This window comes from Antechinus flavipes, chromosome 1 (assembly GCF_016432865.1).
Source record: "Antechinus flavipes isolate AdamAnt ecotype Samford, QLD, Australia chromosome 1, AdamAnt_v2, whole genome shotgun sequence".
Classification (NCBI taxonomy): Eukaryota; Metazoa; Chordata; class Mammalia; order Dasyuromorphia; family Dasyuridae; genus Antechinus; species Antechinus flavipes.
In genome coordinates, this window is record NC_067398.1 from 678,373,997 (window position 1) to 678,391,672 (window position 17,676).

Consider the following 17,676-nt stretch of genomic DNA (forward strand, 5'->3'; position numbering starts at 1 on the left):
AATACCCACAGCTCACTGATGGTTTTAAGACTCCTTTAGCTATCCTCAATCTTGTTTAATCTGTCTGTTGAAATGGTCTGAACCAGGGCTATACTATGGCTTTAAGAGTCACAGGTGAGAGTTAAGTGAATCACAGGGACACCAAAGGTGAAAAGCTTGAAGAGGACTTGGCAGCCCTTCAAGCAGAGGAACTAGTCTTCCCTTCTTTTGTTACATACTATCAAATGTCAAACATTCTGCTGAAATCACATTAGTCCAAGTGCTAAGAAGGTGAAACCTGGGAGGGCCCAAAGACTATCTAATCCAATTAACAGCCGTTTCAAGGTATGAAAATACTCTACTTCTGTATTTTGCTTCATTTCTTACCCCTGTTCTAGCTATACAGAAAAACCACTGGACAGAAGAGAGAAGCATAGAGTAGCCAGCCAAGTTCAACTAGAGGCTCATGTTTTCTGTGTGCCATATGGATCAGTGGACTCGATGCTATCACCACTTGAATTTCTAAGAAAATGTACAGTACCTTCATTTGCAAACATGACCTTACCACTCCATTACTCAATGAACCTTACAAAGAAGGAGAAAGAGAAACTGAAGGTACCTCAGCAAAATTACCTGCATATCACCTGAGTCTGACAGTAGGACACATAATTCTCACTTTACGTAAGTTCCATGTCTACATAAAAACTCCCACATAAGGCAATTTTTATATAATACAAATCTGCCCACTGACCTGGGGAAAGGCAAGAGAAAGCAAGGAAGAACAGGGGCCAGCACATGGTTCAAGAACACACTGGGGTTTGGGACAGAAAAATCAAAGAGGAGGAAGAACAAAGGGGAGGGGGTAGGTGGGGGTGGGGAGAAGAACCAGAGATGGCCTCATTGGGGCTGAGAGAAAGAACATAGCAAAGGCAGACACATGGGGGCCAGACATGGAAACAAAGTGAAATGCATGGGTGACCCATGGGGGCAGGAGACAAACACACAGGTCCCAAGCAAGGATGGAAGACAGACATGTTGGGAGGGTAGACAGAGCAGAGCACAGCAAAGGTCTCTTCCCTTGGAGCAGGAGGCCTCAAGTCAAGCCCTGGATACAGTTGGGGTGGCAATCTCTACACAGGTCTGTTCTGTTTTCACTAGGAAACTATTTTCACTGTTTTGGGGGAGCCTGTGAAGCACCAAGAACAGAGAAAGACACAGCAAAAGTATACAGTACATCAACACAGGCTTTGGGAGGTTTTTTGGAATGAGAATTTCTTTAGAATTCTTTACATAAAGTCAAATTTGTGTAATGTGCATTTACATAAAGAGAGAATTGCCTGTATATGCAATGTTGCATTGCCACAATTCTTATCCTCTACAAAGAAGAGAAAGAGGTACATTTTCTCATCTCTTTAGGCAAAAGCTTGATGACCACTTTTATTTTTGTCAATTGTTTATTACTTTAAATGAGCTTTAATTGATACCTTCTATTTCTTTTATCATTATAGTCATCCCAAACATTCACCTGCAGAGCCAATCCACATACGAAATAGCATTTTTTAAGAGGGAAAAAATATCAATTGATCAACACACTGAAAGAATATGGGGGGAGGAGGGATGAAACGGACTGCTTCTTAAAAATAAATAAATAAATAAACGAATCTTTCCCAGTTAATTTCATAGCCTATTCAAAATACAAAGACCATTAGCCCTAGGGAACAAAATGTTCTGTGTGCATGTGTTAAGAAATCAAACCAGCTGCCAGAAGTATCAGAAACATCAGTAATTAAGATGAGGAACCCTGTTTTCTCACTTTTCTACCAATAAAGATGGAACATCCTTGGAAGAACCTCCTCCTTGCCTGCTGTCATGACAAGGAGCCTGTCAGGACAAGAACTCTTCCTGGTGTCTCCCAACTGTGTAAATCAAAGATTTACTGTCCAAGAAGCTAGACAAAATTTCTCCATCAGACATTGGAGATTCTATGCCATTCCTTGGTGATGGTGATGTTTAGCCTAAGAAGAGACAATGCAGGGAAGGGATACAATAGCCATCTTTGTGCGTTAACAGTAACATGCACACTGTGTTAACAGTAACATGCACACAGCACTAAGGAAGGTCAGGGGCACTTAGAGGTTACATGATAGGTCCTGGCCACAGAGACAGGATCAAGGGCCAAACTCAAATATTCCCGACTCCACTAATCATCCCGCCTCTTCAGGTCCTGTTGAACTCAGAAATGCTGTTTCCTTTTACTCCACCATCTCCTCCCTCTTTATTTTTTGCCTCAAGGTCAAAGAGTAGGGATTCTTTGTATTGTATATTCTCAAGGCCCAGCATATTGCCTGTCATGAAGCAGACATTTAACAAACTCCTAATAATCGACTGACAGAAGTTAAGAAACCATCCAGTCCTACCTGCACCTGACCAAGAATCCCCTAGAAAACATTCACTATCAAGTCTTTATTCAGTATTTATTCCCCAATCTCCAATGAGATGGAGGTACCATCTCCAGTCCAGTACATTTTTAAACTGCTTTGATCATTAAATTTTTCTTTACACTGTGGCAAAACCAGACAAGCTGTAACTCCCAGTGACTGTTCCTTGTTCTGTCGTCTGGGATCAAACTGAACAAGCATAATATCCCATCAGCCCTTTAATTCCCCAGTTCCTTCAATGGATCCTGACATGGCAGAATCTTTAATCTCATTATGCTATGCTGTTTTTTTCCTGGATTTGTCCTGCACTCTCAATGTCCTTCTTAAAATGTACCTTGCATTGAACACAATGTTCCAAATATGATCCATTAAGCGAAAAAGGACACCAGGATGATACTGGTCCTCATTCTCACTGTGCCACTCAATGAAGCCCAAGATCCCATTAGCCTTTCTGCCTACTGGGTGCCCTGTGACTCATTCTAGAGTTGATGGACTAGTGAAATTTCCATATTTTCTTTTTATAAATGGTTACTTAACCAAACTTTTTCCATCTCAAGTTTCATAACCCACAACAATTATGTTTTCCTCAATCATATCTGAATTTAGCCCATTAGTCAAGTCTTTTATTCTGCCTTCTGTTCCAAGTTTTAACTTGCTTCTCTCCAAGTCCCTGACAAAACATTACACAGTACAGAGCCCAGGTCCAGTTCCTGGAGCCCTCTGCTAAAGATCTTTCTACAAGATGACTTTAGACAGTTTCCTGTGGCTGCTGCACCCCAATATTCTATTTACCAACTTGGTTTCATCTTGTTTCTTTTTAGGTTGGACTTATCAAGCTGAGAAGGGAGGGTTGAAGTACTGTCTAATAGTGTTGTTTTTTTCTTTTTGTAATCCACCTAACTTCTCCTTTAAAAATTTGGATGGTACAGTCAAGAACAAATATTTTGTAATTTATTTATATTTAAAAAGACAACAGGGATCCACTGAAGGTTTTTGAGGATGGGAGGAGAGTGGCATGACTGATTGGGAAATGGCTAAGCAAACTGATTGAACATGGTGGGATACTATTGAGCTAATAATGTGTTTTTTTTGCTATTATGTAAAAAATAATGTTGATAAATACAGATAAGTATGAAAAATACATACTGATGCAAAATGTAATGAGCAGAACCAGGAAAGCAATATATATAATGACAATAATAGAAAAAAAATTTGGACACTATATCATTTGGTGCCTATATTGTTAGTATTGATATTGCTTCATTGTCTATACTATCTTTTAGCAAAATATAGTCTCTTTCCTTATTTTGTTTGATTAGTTCTATTTTTGCTTTTTCTTTCTATGAGATCAGAATCTATTCTTTTTTTAAAATTTCAGTTGAAGCATAATAGATTCTGCTCAAGCCCCTTCTCTTTACTCTGTATGTTTCTGCTCCAAGTGTTTCTTATAAACAACATATTGTAAAAATCCGACTTCTGATCCACTCTGCTATCCACTTTCATTAGATGGGAGAATTCATACATTCACATTCATCATTCTAATTACTATCTGTAATCCTCCATCCTATTCTTCCTGTTTGTCCTTTTTTTCCTTTTACCCTGTCCTTCTTCACCAGTGTTTTGTTCTTATTTACCACCTACTGTGATCTGCACTCCCGTTTATCCCGGATCCCCACCTCCACCCCTGGTCAGATATATTTAATCTCCCCTCCTACTTTCCTGTCCACTAAGATACCTTTCTAAATTCAACTGATTGTGTCTATTATTCCCTCTTTGAGTCAATACAGATTAGAGTCCAGTTCAAATGGACTGTTATACTCCAAATACTCCAAGGTTAAGTTTTGCCACTTACTATTAAAGACGACATTGTTGTCCTTGAAATCTTTCCACTGTTGATACCATTTTGAATCCTTGTGCAGCACAACTCCCATTGCTTCCCTGGGGAAAATCACAAGGCATTCATTTCATCAGTAACCTTGGCCTGAGGTCTGAAAAGGGAACATGATAGATACTTCCAGAAAAACCATCCATGGTTAAAACTCCCCAGTCCAGCCCACACGTGCATCTATGCTGCTTCTTTACCTGTCTGTCACTATCTTTGTTTTCAGGCCACAACAATTCTGCCCCATGTCTTTGTCACAGATGAATCCACTGATCTGAGATATGCAGGAGGGAGTGAATGAATGAGTGTGTGTGTATATGTGTGTGTGTGCGCGCGCAAAACGAGATGTAAACAATCCCCAAATAAGAAGCTCCCGTCATTTGTTATTCCTGATTCCAAGAGGGAAGCTCCATGGGGAAGTAGAATCAACAATGGATTTGAAGCCAAAGGACCAAGGTGAAATGCCAGTTCTTCCTTAAATCATCCCCCCTTTCCTGGGCTCAATTAGGGGATGGGCTGGCTGACTTCTAGTATCCCTTCCATCTTCTAGATCTTATGATCTTGACTCTAGAAATCCAAGTGCAAAGATTATCTCAGAAAGTTCAATTAAACAAAAATCATTGAAAATAACCCCAAAATAAAATGTAATGCTCCAGTAGGGCCAAGAGCATGGGACCAAGCTACTAGGTCAGCTTCTTTTCCTACCTATACAGAATAAAATGGTTCAGAAATCAAAGCTGGGTATGGTCAATAACTCAAGGGATTTATTTTGTCAAATACCTACTCATTGGGTTCAAATACTTTATCCTCTTTGATTTTCACTCCAGATAATTCAGTCCGTTTTCGCAGTCGCTCTGGTCTTCGATAGGGACCTGTCTGTCCTAGGACACTTTGATCTAGTTCCTTCTTCACACTTTCAACTCCCTAAGAAAAAGAATAATTATCTAGGGCAATCACAAAAATCTACCACCTATTTCTGGGGCACTACTAGTTTCTGGATCCTTGGGAGACCAAATGAATCACTATCAAACCCTTTCCCAAACTGCAGAGATTTCCTGAAGATGACAATGCAAAATGTTCTTGAATTCGAATTCCAGGGAACAATGAGGAGGCAGCATTTTTACTCTACTCATGCAAACATGAAACATTACTACTATGTATTTGTACAATTTGACTTTGGCCTTTATTTCCTCATATTCTTTATATGCTGCCCATTTTTTGGGCAACAAAGTTCATTCAACTTAACAGACTCCATTCCACTTCTAAGAAAACCACTGGTTCTAAGGCCAATCAATTCGAACAGCCAGGAGTCTGCACCTTTCTCTATCTAGCCTGGTCAGCTTTGGGCTTCATAAAGAGGATGTTCTATAAATATTTAACTGGAAAAAAAAATCAGCTCTCTCTGCCTCAGACTCTCCATCAGGCGAATTTTAAAAAATGATTAAAGTCCAAAGGAGAAAAAGGCAAATGCAAAGACTCTACTCCTACCATTTGCCAAATGTTAAGTCCTTTCACTGTTCTGGGCCTCCATTTCCTCTGCTCTAAGGAAACAGTATTGGATGAGCTGAACTCCAAGGTGCCTTTAGCTACAAAACAGATGACCCAGGCTCTCCCAGTCACTAACTTACCTGAGAAATGGCTTTGAAGGCAGCTGTTTTGCCCAGCTTCTCCCCACCTCGGGTCACTGACTCTGCAGACTGTTTGGCTGTTTTGGCTGCTTCTTCCATGCCTTCTAAAATTTTTCGGCCAAGATCGCTTTTACTTACTTCATCCAAACTCTAGCACAAGAGACAGAAGCAGTTAGAGCCCTCAATGCAGCCTATATTCCACGGCCCTGCCAGCTCTCCTCTGGCAGTAGAGAAGCCCCTTGCTACAGAAAAGTGTAACATAGCCTATCTTTTGTCGCCGATGGCCTCATTCCTAACAGTCATTCATGCCCAGCGCTGATCTGGAGGGGAGGGCTGGCTTCAGATCAGCTCCCAGTCCGGTCCTGAAGGTCTAGAGGATTCTAGGGGAGTCCAGGCCAAACTGGGATTTCCCCATAAGTCCATACAGAACAACTCCCAGCAGTGGCCTCGTCCTCCCCCACCCTCAAGGATTCCCCCCAAATGAGAGGTAGCCTGGGTGCAACGAGCATTCTTGGCATCCTGGCTCAGTTCTGATGGGCCCCCAAGGTCCTCAGCAACCTAGGGTCCAACACACAAACTAGGGAGTCCTCAGGCAAAACTTATCCTCAGGCATTGAAGACAATTCAGCTTGCTAACACATACCAATCAACCAACCAGCATTTATTAAATATCTACAACACAAAAGGCATTGCACCAGGTGTCAGGAATACAAATACCAGTGCAAGAACTTAACATTTTACAAAATGGATACATGTTCACAGATAAGGAAACATAGCATAAATATAAAATAAATACAGAGTGATTAGGGGAAATCAGGAAAGACTTTTTAAAGGAATCAGCTCTTGAGTAGTTCCAAGGGAAAGGGGAAAGAGAAGGAAAAAATTGAAGGAAAGAAAGGAAAAGAGGAAAGAAGAAAAAGAGTATTTGTTTACAAAAGCAATTCATAAAATAATGATTCTCAAAAGACTGATTTGTAGCTTCCTAATTAAATCTAATGCATTAATTTTTTGGAAGATTTAGGATTAGGAACCAAAGTCCATATTCTGAATGAATTCTCTTGAATAGTCTAGTTTTATTAATTTTTTAAATTAATTTCATCAGCAAATATTCATTAAATGCCTACTAAGTGCAAAACATTGTACTTAAAACTAGAGAAAATACAAAAATTAGATAAAATATACAGCCTGCCCTCAAGGAGCTTACAATCTGGTACAACAAGTAAATGACACAAATTAATCATAATATATAACAAGAAGAGATGCACAATGGAAAGAGGTAAAGTTATGTGAGTTTTAAGGTGGACAGTGTTACTAATGGCAAATACCGAAGAAGGTTTTATGGAGACAGTAACCTTGAGTTGGGCTTTAAAAGACAAGGAGGAAATTAAGAGAAAGAGAAAAAAAGATAAGGAACAATATGAACCTAGGGGGAGAGGCAGAAACAATACATTCGAGAGAGTCATGTAGTTCAGCTAAAGCACAGAATGAATGAAGTGAGATAAAACCTGGAAGGGAGGATGGAACCATCATGAAGAAGGTCCTGATACCAGGAGGTGTGAGTGAGCCAGTGAAGACAGCAGAAGTGGGAATGAGAAAGAGGCCTAGTAATGTTCTAGTCTCTTACCTCTTTCACTGTCCCAGTGAATGCTCCTATTTTTTTCCTAATTACTTCAGATGTTTTGACTGTTTCAGACTCAATGGTTTTCTATAACAGAAAAGATCAGTTTTGTTAAGGGTCAAATTAGCTACACATTATATTTCATTTTTAACAGGTCTAGAATCCTTGGCAGTCTATTGTCAGTATCTCTACCTTCCCTCTCCCAATTCCATGCTCAGACTGGCCTTTCTTCTTTACCTAAAAGGGGCCTCAGGGCTGCTCCTGAGCTGTGCTACACGAGACTGTAGGGAGAGGGAACAAGTCTCACACAGCCAGGCTTCTTAGCTACAGCAGGTCAAAGAAAGCTGCACCAAGTGCTGACCTGGAATCTCTTTTGAGGCCCATTCTAGACTTTGAGTAAATGACATGCCCAAAACATCTGTCCAGGTAAAGTGGAAGGTAATTTTCCTCTTGCCACAGACTAGTCACTGTTCCAGGATAAGTTAACTCCTTATATCCCCCAACATTGTCTCTTTCCTTGCCTACTTCATAGCAGATCAACTATGCAATAAAGCCCAATTATTTTTCCTGCTCTTACCCCTAATTATGCTATCTTGATATTACATATGATAAAATCTAATGTTCTATACTGTTCAAACAAATCATACCCAAATTGGCTCATGAGAATTCCAAGATCTCTAATGTCATCCCACAAACAGGCTGTTATGGAGGTAAAATTAAGAAACAAAATAAAATTGTTCCAGCCACGGAGTAATTCTCCACTACATCTTTTCTGTGGCTCTTCCATTTAAATCAAAGCCTTTGACAGGTTAAGAGTAGCTCTCAAACTATAACAAATAGCTAAATATTTCAAGCCCAATGCGACTCATTAATGAAATGGAAATTCATTGCTTCATAGCAATGGGAGCTGACCCGAAATTGTCTATTTAAATGATAAAATTTTTAAAATTGTTTTTTTTTTCTGGAGAAAAATATTAGAAAACTATACATACATCTTTTCCTTTTATGATTCTACTAGTATCTGAAAAACTAAAAAAGTCTGAAAGGACTTCAGAGACCATTTCACTTATCTTTGTTCACTGAAAGGAACCCCTGTACAATAATCTAACCTCTGCTCAAAAAATTCCAGTAAGGAGAAATGCACTGTCTCCTAAAGTAGTCTCTTCTACTTACATCTAAAGGTGAAATTTTTTTCTTACTTAAACTTTATCATTTGATGAAAGAGAAAGGTTCAGATCTGCTCTGCTACTAACCAGGATCATGATCTTAAAGAAATATACCCTTTTCATGAAGTAGACAGCTGAGACAAAAAAGAGTCTTTGGGGAGCTTGATGCACTTTTAGCTGACATTCTGTGACTATCTTCTTCCCTATTCTCAGAAACACAAAGTGAATGAACACAAAGTTCTATTAAATGACTTACATATTTCCTTCTTGCTTCCTGAAGTGCATCTGATTCTTCTAACTTTTTAGCTTCATCTCTGAATTTTTTTATACTTTCTTTCATTTCCTTGTTTTTTGCTAATTCTTGTTTGATATTTTCTATCAAGCCAGAAAGGAAACTTTTCCTGCTTCCAGAAGAGTAACACTTTGCCTAAAAAAAAAATGTTAAGAAAATCATCATTACCTGTGGGGCGGGGGAAAAAAAAAAACAAACACAGAAGCACAGAACTTATTGAGTAAAATTTAGTATCTGTTTTTGAAGCAGAAAAGTAAGTCACTTTCTAATCTTTGGGCTCTAGTTTATTAATATATCACTTCCTGCAGCATGCACAAATTGACCACCATCCACCCGATGAAGGACAGTGGGAACTAAAACTAATTTCTTTTGTTCTTGAAACCAGATTTCTACTGTTGTAGGCTTAGGTCCCAAGATTTTTAAAATTAAACTTGTTATCTAAAAATCTTTGGTTTTCTTGCATGAACTGGTAACTAAACATCCCCCACACTATACTTGAGCAATTCCCTTTTTGGAACCAGACTAAAGGCAGGATTTTACATTTACCCCTTAAATGCAAATCTAAATGCCATCTTCTCATCTGTGGGCCATTGTTCCAGCCTATGGCGATCTTTTGGACTCTTGATTCCATCTTCCATCATAGTAACTATCCCTCCCAGGTTCATGTCATCCACAAAGCACAGTGTACTAGAAAGGGAAGGACATGATACAACACTGGAACAAAGTTGACATGTCCATTCTAAACGGCATTACCCTGTGTGCTTCATTCCTTCAAAAAGCCCTTCCAGAGTGCTATTCAGTACAGGGGAGATAAAAAGAAATAAAATAGGTGCTTGCCCCCTAAGAGCTTAGCAAGAGCAGCAAGACAGGTACAAACAACAGGGAAAAACAATGTTGACACCTGAGCTGATTTCAAAAGGTAGAAATAGTATCCATATTATGAGCATGTGGGCAAAAATACATTCTAGCTATGTAGAAACCAAGGCAAATAATAGCTGGGAGGCAGCACAGGAAAAGAATACTTGTTTTGTTTATGCAAATTGTGTTCAGTTATAACTGAGTCTTTGTGACCCCATTTGGGATTTTCTTGCCATTTTCTTTTCTAGCTCATTTCATAGATAAGAAAATGAGTTAAACAGGGTGAAGTGAGCTGGCTAGGGTATTACACCACTAGTTAAAAGTATTTAAAGCTGAATTTGACTCAGAAGGGTGAGTCTTCCTGACTCCTAGTCCAGAACTCTTAAGCTTTGTATCACTTAACTATCCCTAAGTATGAAGAGGGAGGAGAAGAGAAGGAAGAGAAAGAAAAGGAAGAGAGAGATGGGGAGGAAAGGAAGGAAGGAGGGAGGGAGGAAGGGACAGAGAGAGAGAGAGAGAGAGAGAGAGAGAGAGAGAGAGAGAAAGAGAAAGAGGGAGAGAGAGTAGGATTAGATTATAGAAGATCTCCAATGTCTGTTATCACCCACTAGGGGACAGACCATCACTGAAAGTTCATAAATTAGGGAATTACAGGATGCAAGTTGTCTATGGGGTAGATGATTGGGATACCAGAGAAACAAATAGACTTAGGGATACAGGGGGAAGGGAGGGGAAAATACCGAGAGAAAGAGACTAAATTACAAGAATCAACAAGGAATGAAGCATGAATGATGAGAATGAAGCTGGAAAGGCAAGGACTTGGGAGAAGAGGGCTGGGATGAAAAAAGAATTGAAGATAATTCTGAAGTCACAAGCATGGCAGTAAATGAATAGTAGTTTCACTAATGTAAATATGGAAGCCAAGAAAAGGCTTTCAAAGAGATTAATTCTGATTTTATACATATGGTTTTAGGTTTTATAAATATGGAATAATCAAGTAAACAGGGAGCAGGATGTAACAGAAAGAACACTTGTTAGAAAACTGAGTTACTTCTTCTTAGCTGCATGATCTTTAGGTAAGCCATTTCCTCTCTCTAAGCCTCAATTTGCTCCTCTATAAAATAGGGATTAAGACTAAAATAGGGACCTTTGAGATTAGGTCCCTCTCATGATTCTCTACCTTCCACAGACAGTTGGAACTACAAGTGTGGAGCTCAGGAGAGAAATCTCTGTACTCTCAGAGCTGGAAAGGATCTCAGAAGTCATCTAGTTCAATTCTTAAACAAGAATCCCCTCTATTGACACAAGGAAAGCCTTGGTTTCAAGACTGAGGGAATCCATTTACTCTCTGGGACACTGTTTTATCTTCTGAGAGAGAATTAATTATAAAGAAGTTTTTTTCCTTAAAGTAAGCCTAGATTTACTTCTTTTCAACTTTTACTCAGTGCTCCTGTTTCTAACTTCTCAGACACAATAAAACAAGTTTAATATTACCCTTATTTACATGAAAGACCTTCAAATATGGAAAGATACATAGACTATGATGTCCTATACTATGCATTCTCTTTTCCAATATAAACACTTTATTTTTTCAACTGATTTTTATTCCTTATAAGTGCTTTGGTTGCACTCCTCTGGACACTTTCCAACCAGCTAAATCATTTTCTTTCCTAATTAACAAAGAACACCGTATGTGACAGGACCATGGCAGAGGTCTGTGAGAACCTCTCCCAATCTCCAGAAACTAGGCCTCTCTAAATGAAGACTGAAATTCTATTAGCTTTGCTGACTGCTTGATAGGACTTATTTTGAATACAAAGCCAATCCAATGCTATTTCCAGAGCTGCTAAGACTACTTCCCAGGCACACCTCTACCATCTTGCTTTGTTTTGGGAAGATAATTTTTTTAATCCAAGTCTAAGAGAACTTGGCATTTATCTCTATTAGTGTTAGACCAGTGTTCTAGTCTGCCAAGTTCATCATCCAATGTGTTAATTATTCTTTCCAGTTTTATGTTATCTGAAAATTAGATAAACCACTGATAGATGCTATTATCTAAGTCAATAAAAAATGGTGAAGACTGCATCCAAACCACTCTCTAGAGCACTCCACTGGAAATCTCCCTCCAAGCTGCTGTGGAACCATTACCTATCACTTCTTGGGCCAGCCTATTCACTCAATTTTAAATCTATCTATATGTGCAATCACTGTGCCCAAAAAGCTGAAAACAAAGATTTGGAATTATCCAAACAAATTACGATTGATGATACACCCAAAATATAATAGATTTCCCAAAATTTCACATAGAAACTTAGCAAAATTATTAAGCACTTATTATTACTCAGGACCATGCTGCTGTAGAACACAGAATCCTTCTCCAGAAAGTCAAGAGACATATCCTAGAACAACAGTCTCCAGAACTGCCCATACCTATTATGGTTCTATTGGTTGACAAAAGTACAACTAAAATATATTAGCACTATTGGTCCTCTTACTGAACAGCTTGTGACCATGGTGGGATAGTGGAAAGACCTCTGGACTGAGTCACCAGGTCTTGGTTGGAATACCCAGTCTCCTATTCTCCTTTGTAACCTAACTGCCCTCCTAATTCAATATCCATCTCCCATATCCTTGTACTTTCACAAGTCATCTGCTTCCCCATGTCCAGCTTTCTGAATCACTCATCTTCCCTTCAGAGCTCAACTTCTTTGCTTCTCCTGCAAAGTCTTTCCTCATCTCCTTAACTGTTTGGGTTTCTTTCCCACCCCAAATTACCATGTTATGGATATTTCATGTTTATGAGCTATATATCCAGTGGAATGCGAGCTTTGCGAGGGCAGAAGTTGTTCTCCTTTTATTTTTGTATTCCCAGCACCCAGCACAGTATTTTGCATATTTTTTATTCAATAGATCTGTTACAACATGGGAGCTCCCCTAGTAAGAAATCTTTATTATACTACAAGTGGGCACCTTCTCTCAACTTAAAGCTTCAGAGTTGCCTGGGGTAGTAAAACTAATTTGCTCAGGATGACACAGAGGAAGAACTTCAATCTGAAATCCAAGTCAAGATGTCTAATTTATTACACACAATATCTCTTGCCTCAGACACAGTTCAAGTTTGAACATTAAAGCAGACACTGGTTGTGGAAAATACTTGTATGAAAAGTATAAGATCATTGGGATTATAGCCAGGAAGGGGATGTTTCAATACTCTTGTCAAATTTTCTCATTTACAGTCCCAAGTCTCTCAGCCCCGCATGGTTTAGTCCTGACCTATTGTTCCAGATGAGAGACTCTTCCCCAAACTCACCCTACTCTGCCACCCCTATGCTACTCCTGTACCTGAACACCCAGACAATTTCCATCTGTCCTTCAAGAACCTCAAGCCAGAATGGATTTTCTGCATTTGTAGGTGGTTTGTATCGCTCACATCAATTCCTTAAGTACACATGTAACAACATGTACTCTTGTGTGTGTGTGTGTGTGTGTGTGTGTGTGTGTGTGTGTGTGTGTGTGTGTTCAGGGAGAGAGGATCCTACCTACTGGGTCATAAGCTCTATGAGGGCAGAAACTAGGCTTTACTTATTTCTGTATCCCTTTTCCCTCTTCCCCAGCCCTGAGGGCAGTTCTCTGCATAAGAAAGGTGCTAGACCAATTAGTACTTGCTGAAAAGAATTTTGAATATGGCATGATTACACACAAAGTCACACAATCCTGGGCTCATGGCTATAGAATGCTACTACAAACTAGAGGGGCATGCCAGGCCCTTAACAGCACCCCCACCACTGCCAAAAATCACTTTTTTCTCTCCCAGAAGTTCCTTCTTGGCCCTCCAAGTTCCCTGGAGAGCAGAGGAAAACCGCTTCACTTACCAGAGGCAGCTCTAAGCCTGGACTGCATATTCGATAGACAGGGCCAGAGGGCAGTGGCACAGGGCACCAGCCAGAGAGAAGCTGGGTCCCGCTGCCAAGGCATCTCTAAAATCAGGGAAGAAAAAGTTTAAAAAAAAAAAAAAAGGAACAGCAATTATTATTATTTTACCTCTGTGGAATGGAGGACTGAGGGTGGGAGGGAACAAGAGGGGAAGGCAGGTGGAGAGGAAAGAATAAGAGTTTTCTCATTCTGTCCTATACCTAAGGAAGAAGATACCATGATGGGCATCTACCAAGATACACTCAGACTCCTGGGTCACAGGAAGAATGAAAGCTATGGCAGAATTTGTTTAGTTTGGGTAAAAGGTGATCGCTTCTTTTATGATTTATTTAAACCCTCATATCAACTGTTCTTTCCCCCTCTACTTTGTCTCTTCCCTCTTCCCTCCCTTTTTGTGGCAGTTTCCTCCAATCCTTCTTCCAATCCCCTGGAAGTTATTTTTAACTGATGGCTTATCTGGAAAAAACTATTAAATTTATAAAATCTATAAAAACTACCACCAATTCACACCCAGTTATTTTTACTCCCATTGATAAAATTTGCCTAACCTGAAAGACACTGTTGCCAAAACAAAGAAAAAAGAAATCCCAATTCTCCTAATTTCCAAGTTCAAAATTCCACCTACTTTCCCACTACTTAATTAGACCTATTAGACCTGAAAAGGCAGCCCAGTTTAGTGTGAAGTCACTGCATCAGATATTCTCATGCTACTTAGATTGTGCGTGACCTTGGAAAAAAAAGTCACTACTTATCTAGACCTCACTTTTCTCAATTATAAATTGAAGGAATTGGAGGAAATGATCTTAAAGCACACCTCAACCCTTCCTACTCTAAACTCTATGATTCTGAAGCCTAAAATAGACAAAAATTGTCAATGAAGGTCTTTAGTCAGAAACCTGTTCCTTCCCTGTTCCTCTTCTCTCTTTTCCTCAGGTTCCTTGCACCCTTCCTGACTTATGACCTAACAATTCCTACTCATTTCACTTCCCCAATCATTGCCTTCTCATATTCAAGTTTCTTACTCTTTTTGAGTTCACAATGATTTTATATGATTGTAGAAACAAAGAAGAGATCCAGAATTCACTGTGTTTCTAGATCTGTATTTTTAATTTTCTCTTGGTCAGAATGTGCGGCTATTCAAGTTTTTGTTTCTCTGAGTAGCAAGAGGCATGGGGTGGAAACCTCTAATCTAGAACCTGATGTGTAATTTGGGCAAGTCCCCTCCATTCTCTGAACCTCAGTCCACCCAGCCACGCTTTCTTTCAATGAATTGCAGAGTGAAGATCAGAACCCTGATCTCCTGTTTTTCACCTAATGCCTTTAAATCAGACCACAAATGCCACTGGATCCAGTTGCCTGAATTCCCTGGAAGTTTAGTGATACAATCCTGATGTTATGTTGCATGACCAACTAGAGAGATTAAGTGAGTCATGTCAGGTTTAGGGGGAACTATTCATGCTTAGTATGTTCTGTGTTGCTGATGAAGGGCTAGGCAAGGAAAGGGAGTGGAGGGTGTTCAGAGTCTGTTCCCACACTAAGAAATGAATACGACTCCTTTATTTCACATAATTTCTGAGACAAATAAACAACCTTCTCCTCTTGTGTTATTTTATCTCCTCACAGAGAACAGAATCCCCAAATTATATAATTTTAGAATTAGAAACCACAGTAATTACCTAGTCCAATCCATAACTGAAAGAGAATTTTCAATTTAACACTTTGCAAATGGTCATTCTAACTTGTGCATGAAGACCTTCTATGTAGAAGAACTCACTACCTACCAAAACAAATCATTCCATTTATGGATAACCATAACTGTTAAAAGTCCTATTTCCACTTTCCATGCTTTGCTACTGCTTTTGCCCTCTGAGGTTAAAGAATTCAATTTCTTTTTTATATGACAATACTTCACAACAGGTATCATCTCTCTCCACCCAACCTGATCGATCCTCTTCTCCAGATGAAACAATCGATTCCTTCAACTGATCCTCTCCCAGCACAGTTGCTTTCCATCTTATCAATGTCCTATCTCAAGCTAAACCCACAACTAAATACAGATATAGTCAGATGAAAACAAGCAGAAATCCTTGAGCAGTCCATCATAACTAGCAAAGTAAGGCTGCCTTCGAATTCACTGAACCTCAGAGCCATCCAATACAGCCTGTAGACTGTAGGTCCAACCAGTGATTTGGTCTGTCCGCACACCTCCAATGAGGGCAGCCTACTACACTTGGGAGTAAATCTAACTTTCAGCAAGTTTTATTTATTATAGGCTATACTTCCCTGTCACTTCTACCACAACTGCTCCTGCCTCAGCTCCAAGGCCAAGCAAGGCAAGTTTGATCTAATCTGTCTTCAGGGTCGGCCCTTGGATAGCCATTACAAATCTACCCAAGTTCTCTCTCTCTCTCTGCTTCAGGCTAAAGATGAGTTTTCAACTAGTTCTTTGGACTCAGCCCTTCACCATCCTCTAAAAACGTCAACTGGTAGACAGTCTCTAAGAACTAATCACAACAGGATCTAATGGCCATCTTTCCTTCAGAGCCCTACTACTCCCTTAATGGATCTGAAATAGCCTGGTCAGATCCATGACCATACATTGAGCTAAACTGAGTCTCCCCTGACCACTCCCATTCCCCCAAACCCTTTACTAACCGTCACCCGGTCCTGACTCTACCACCGGATCCTTACAAAGATGAAGTGCCTGGACCCGAAATTAGACTTTCATATTCTGACTTCACCCTCCTTGTCACTTTCTCTGGGATGCCCCAGGTCCTGGCCGAGGAAACACAAGCAGGAGCAGCTCTTGGTCTCTTCCAGTTTAAATAAGAGAGCATGGCCCATTAAGGAAGGGCTGGCCTTGGGTCCTGCTCTCAGCCCGTCCCCACGAACTGGGAGCCAGGCCATCCCCTTCTACAGAGGCCCGGTCTAGGATTCCTAGCCAGCCTCTGACGCATAATGCTGTGACCTTGGGCTAGCTCCTTCAAAGCTATGGGCCTCAGTTTCCTCATCTGCAGGAAGAGTTGGGCGAGATGGGCTCTGTGGCCCCTTACAGCCGAGTCCTGCAGGTCAGCAGAGGGCCCCCAAGATCTCGGTGGCCCCTCCAACCCCTTCCCAGAAAAGCCACGTTCCGGGGCTGCAGCCCCCTACCCAGGCCCTGAAGATCTCTAGCCTTGAGAGGGCCGAAAGCCTCGTGGGCCTCAAGGTGACAAAGAAGGTCAGGGCCGAAGGGGCCACAACCGCGGCCTCGCCCCGAACGCCCGCCGGCTCGCCAGCCCCAAGCCCTGCCGAAGCATGCAGCTCGGCCCCGCCCCCCTAGGAGCTCTGGCGCACACAGGCCCGGCTCGGCCCGAGGCCGAAGCCGAGAGCGCGCCGCACCCTTTCCTGACCCCCTCCTCCCCCCGCGCTAGTTCAACACCTCACCCGGGAGCAGCGGCACCATCCACCCCTAATCGCCGCCGCCATATTGAAGAAGGCCGTGTGACCTTCCCGCGGCGCGACTGGAATACGTCACCACCCGTCGCCTCGAGGAGGTGGTCCCAAGGGCGGGGTCTAGAGTGCGGGGCCACAAAGCCTCGCCACCGGCGGAAGACCATTGCGCGCCTGCGTGTGCTCAGACTCCCATGTCTGCGACCTCTGCTGGCGGAACAAATCGACGAACTTGAAGGGATTGACAGATAAGCTGACAAATGGAAAGGCAGGACGGCTGTCCAGACAAGGGCAAACAGATCTTGACTAGTTGACTAACTAGGAAGTGTGATCGAACTAAAGGAAGTCACAACATCGAAGACGACAGGCAGACGAGTGAAATGGCTGAACCATGAAACCGTATTCGTTGACATTGTGCAAACAGCTCGACAGACGAAAAATACAAACGGAAGGA

General features: G+C 41.0%; 1 protein-coding gene across 3 annotated transcripts in view; it reads right to left on the reverse strand.

Moving 5' to 3' along the window:
• TIMM44 (translocase of inner mitochondrial membrane 44) overlaps positions 1-17,306 on the reverse strand; it is a 43,490-nt gene extending 26,184 nt beyond the window's left edge. The window contains exons 1-8 of one of the 3 annotated variants that reach the window (XM_051972455.1): positions 16,449-17,027; positions 13,733-13,837; positions 9,549-9,689; positions 8,967-9,137; positions 7,551-7,631; positions 5,928-6,077; positions 5,084-5,223; positions 4,270-4,355 (exon numbers count right to left, since the gene is read on the reverse strand). In XM_051972455.1, the coding sequence (XP_051828415.1) occupies positions 4,270-4,355; positions 5,084-5,223; positions 5,928-6,077; positions 7,551-7,631; positions 8,967-9,050 (541 nt within the window). In that variant the 5' untranslated portion in view covers positions 9,051-9,137; positions 9,549-9,689; positions 13,733-13,837; positions 16,449-17,027. Of the gene's footprint in view, positions 1-4,269; positions 4,356-5,083; positions 5,224-5,927; positions 6,078-7,550; positions 7,632-8,966; positions 9,138-9,548; positions 9,690-13,732; positions 16,379-16,448; positions 17,028-17,216 lie in introns of those variants that run through there. The other 2 variants (XM_051972453.1, XM_051972454.1) reach the window with 2 other exon arrangements.
• Positions 17,307-17,676: the final 370 nt, after the last annotated feature.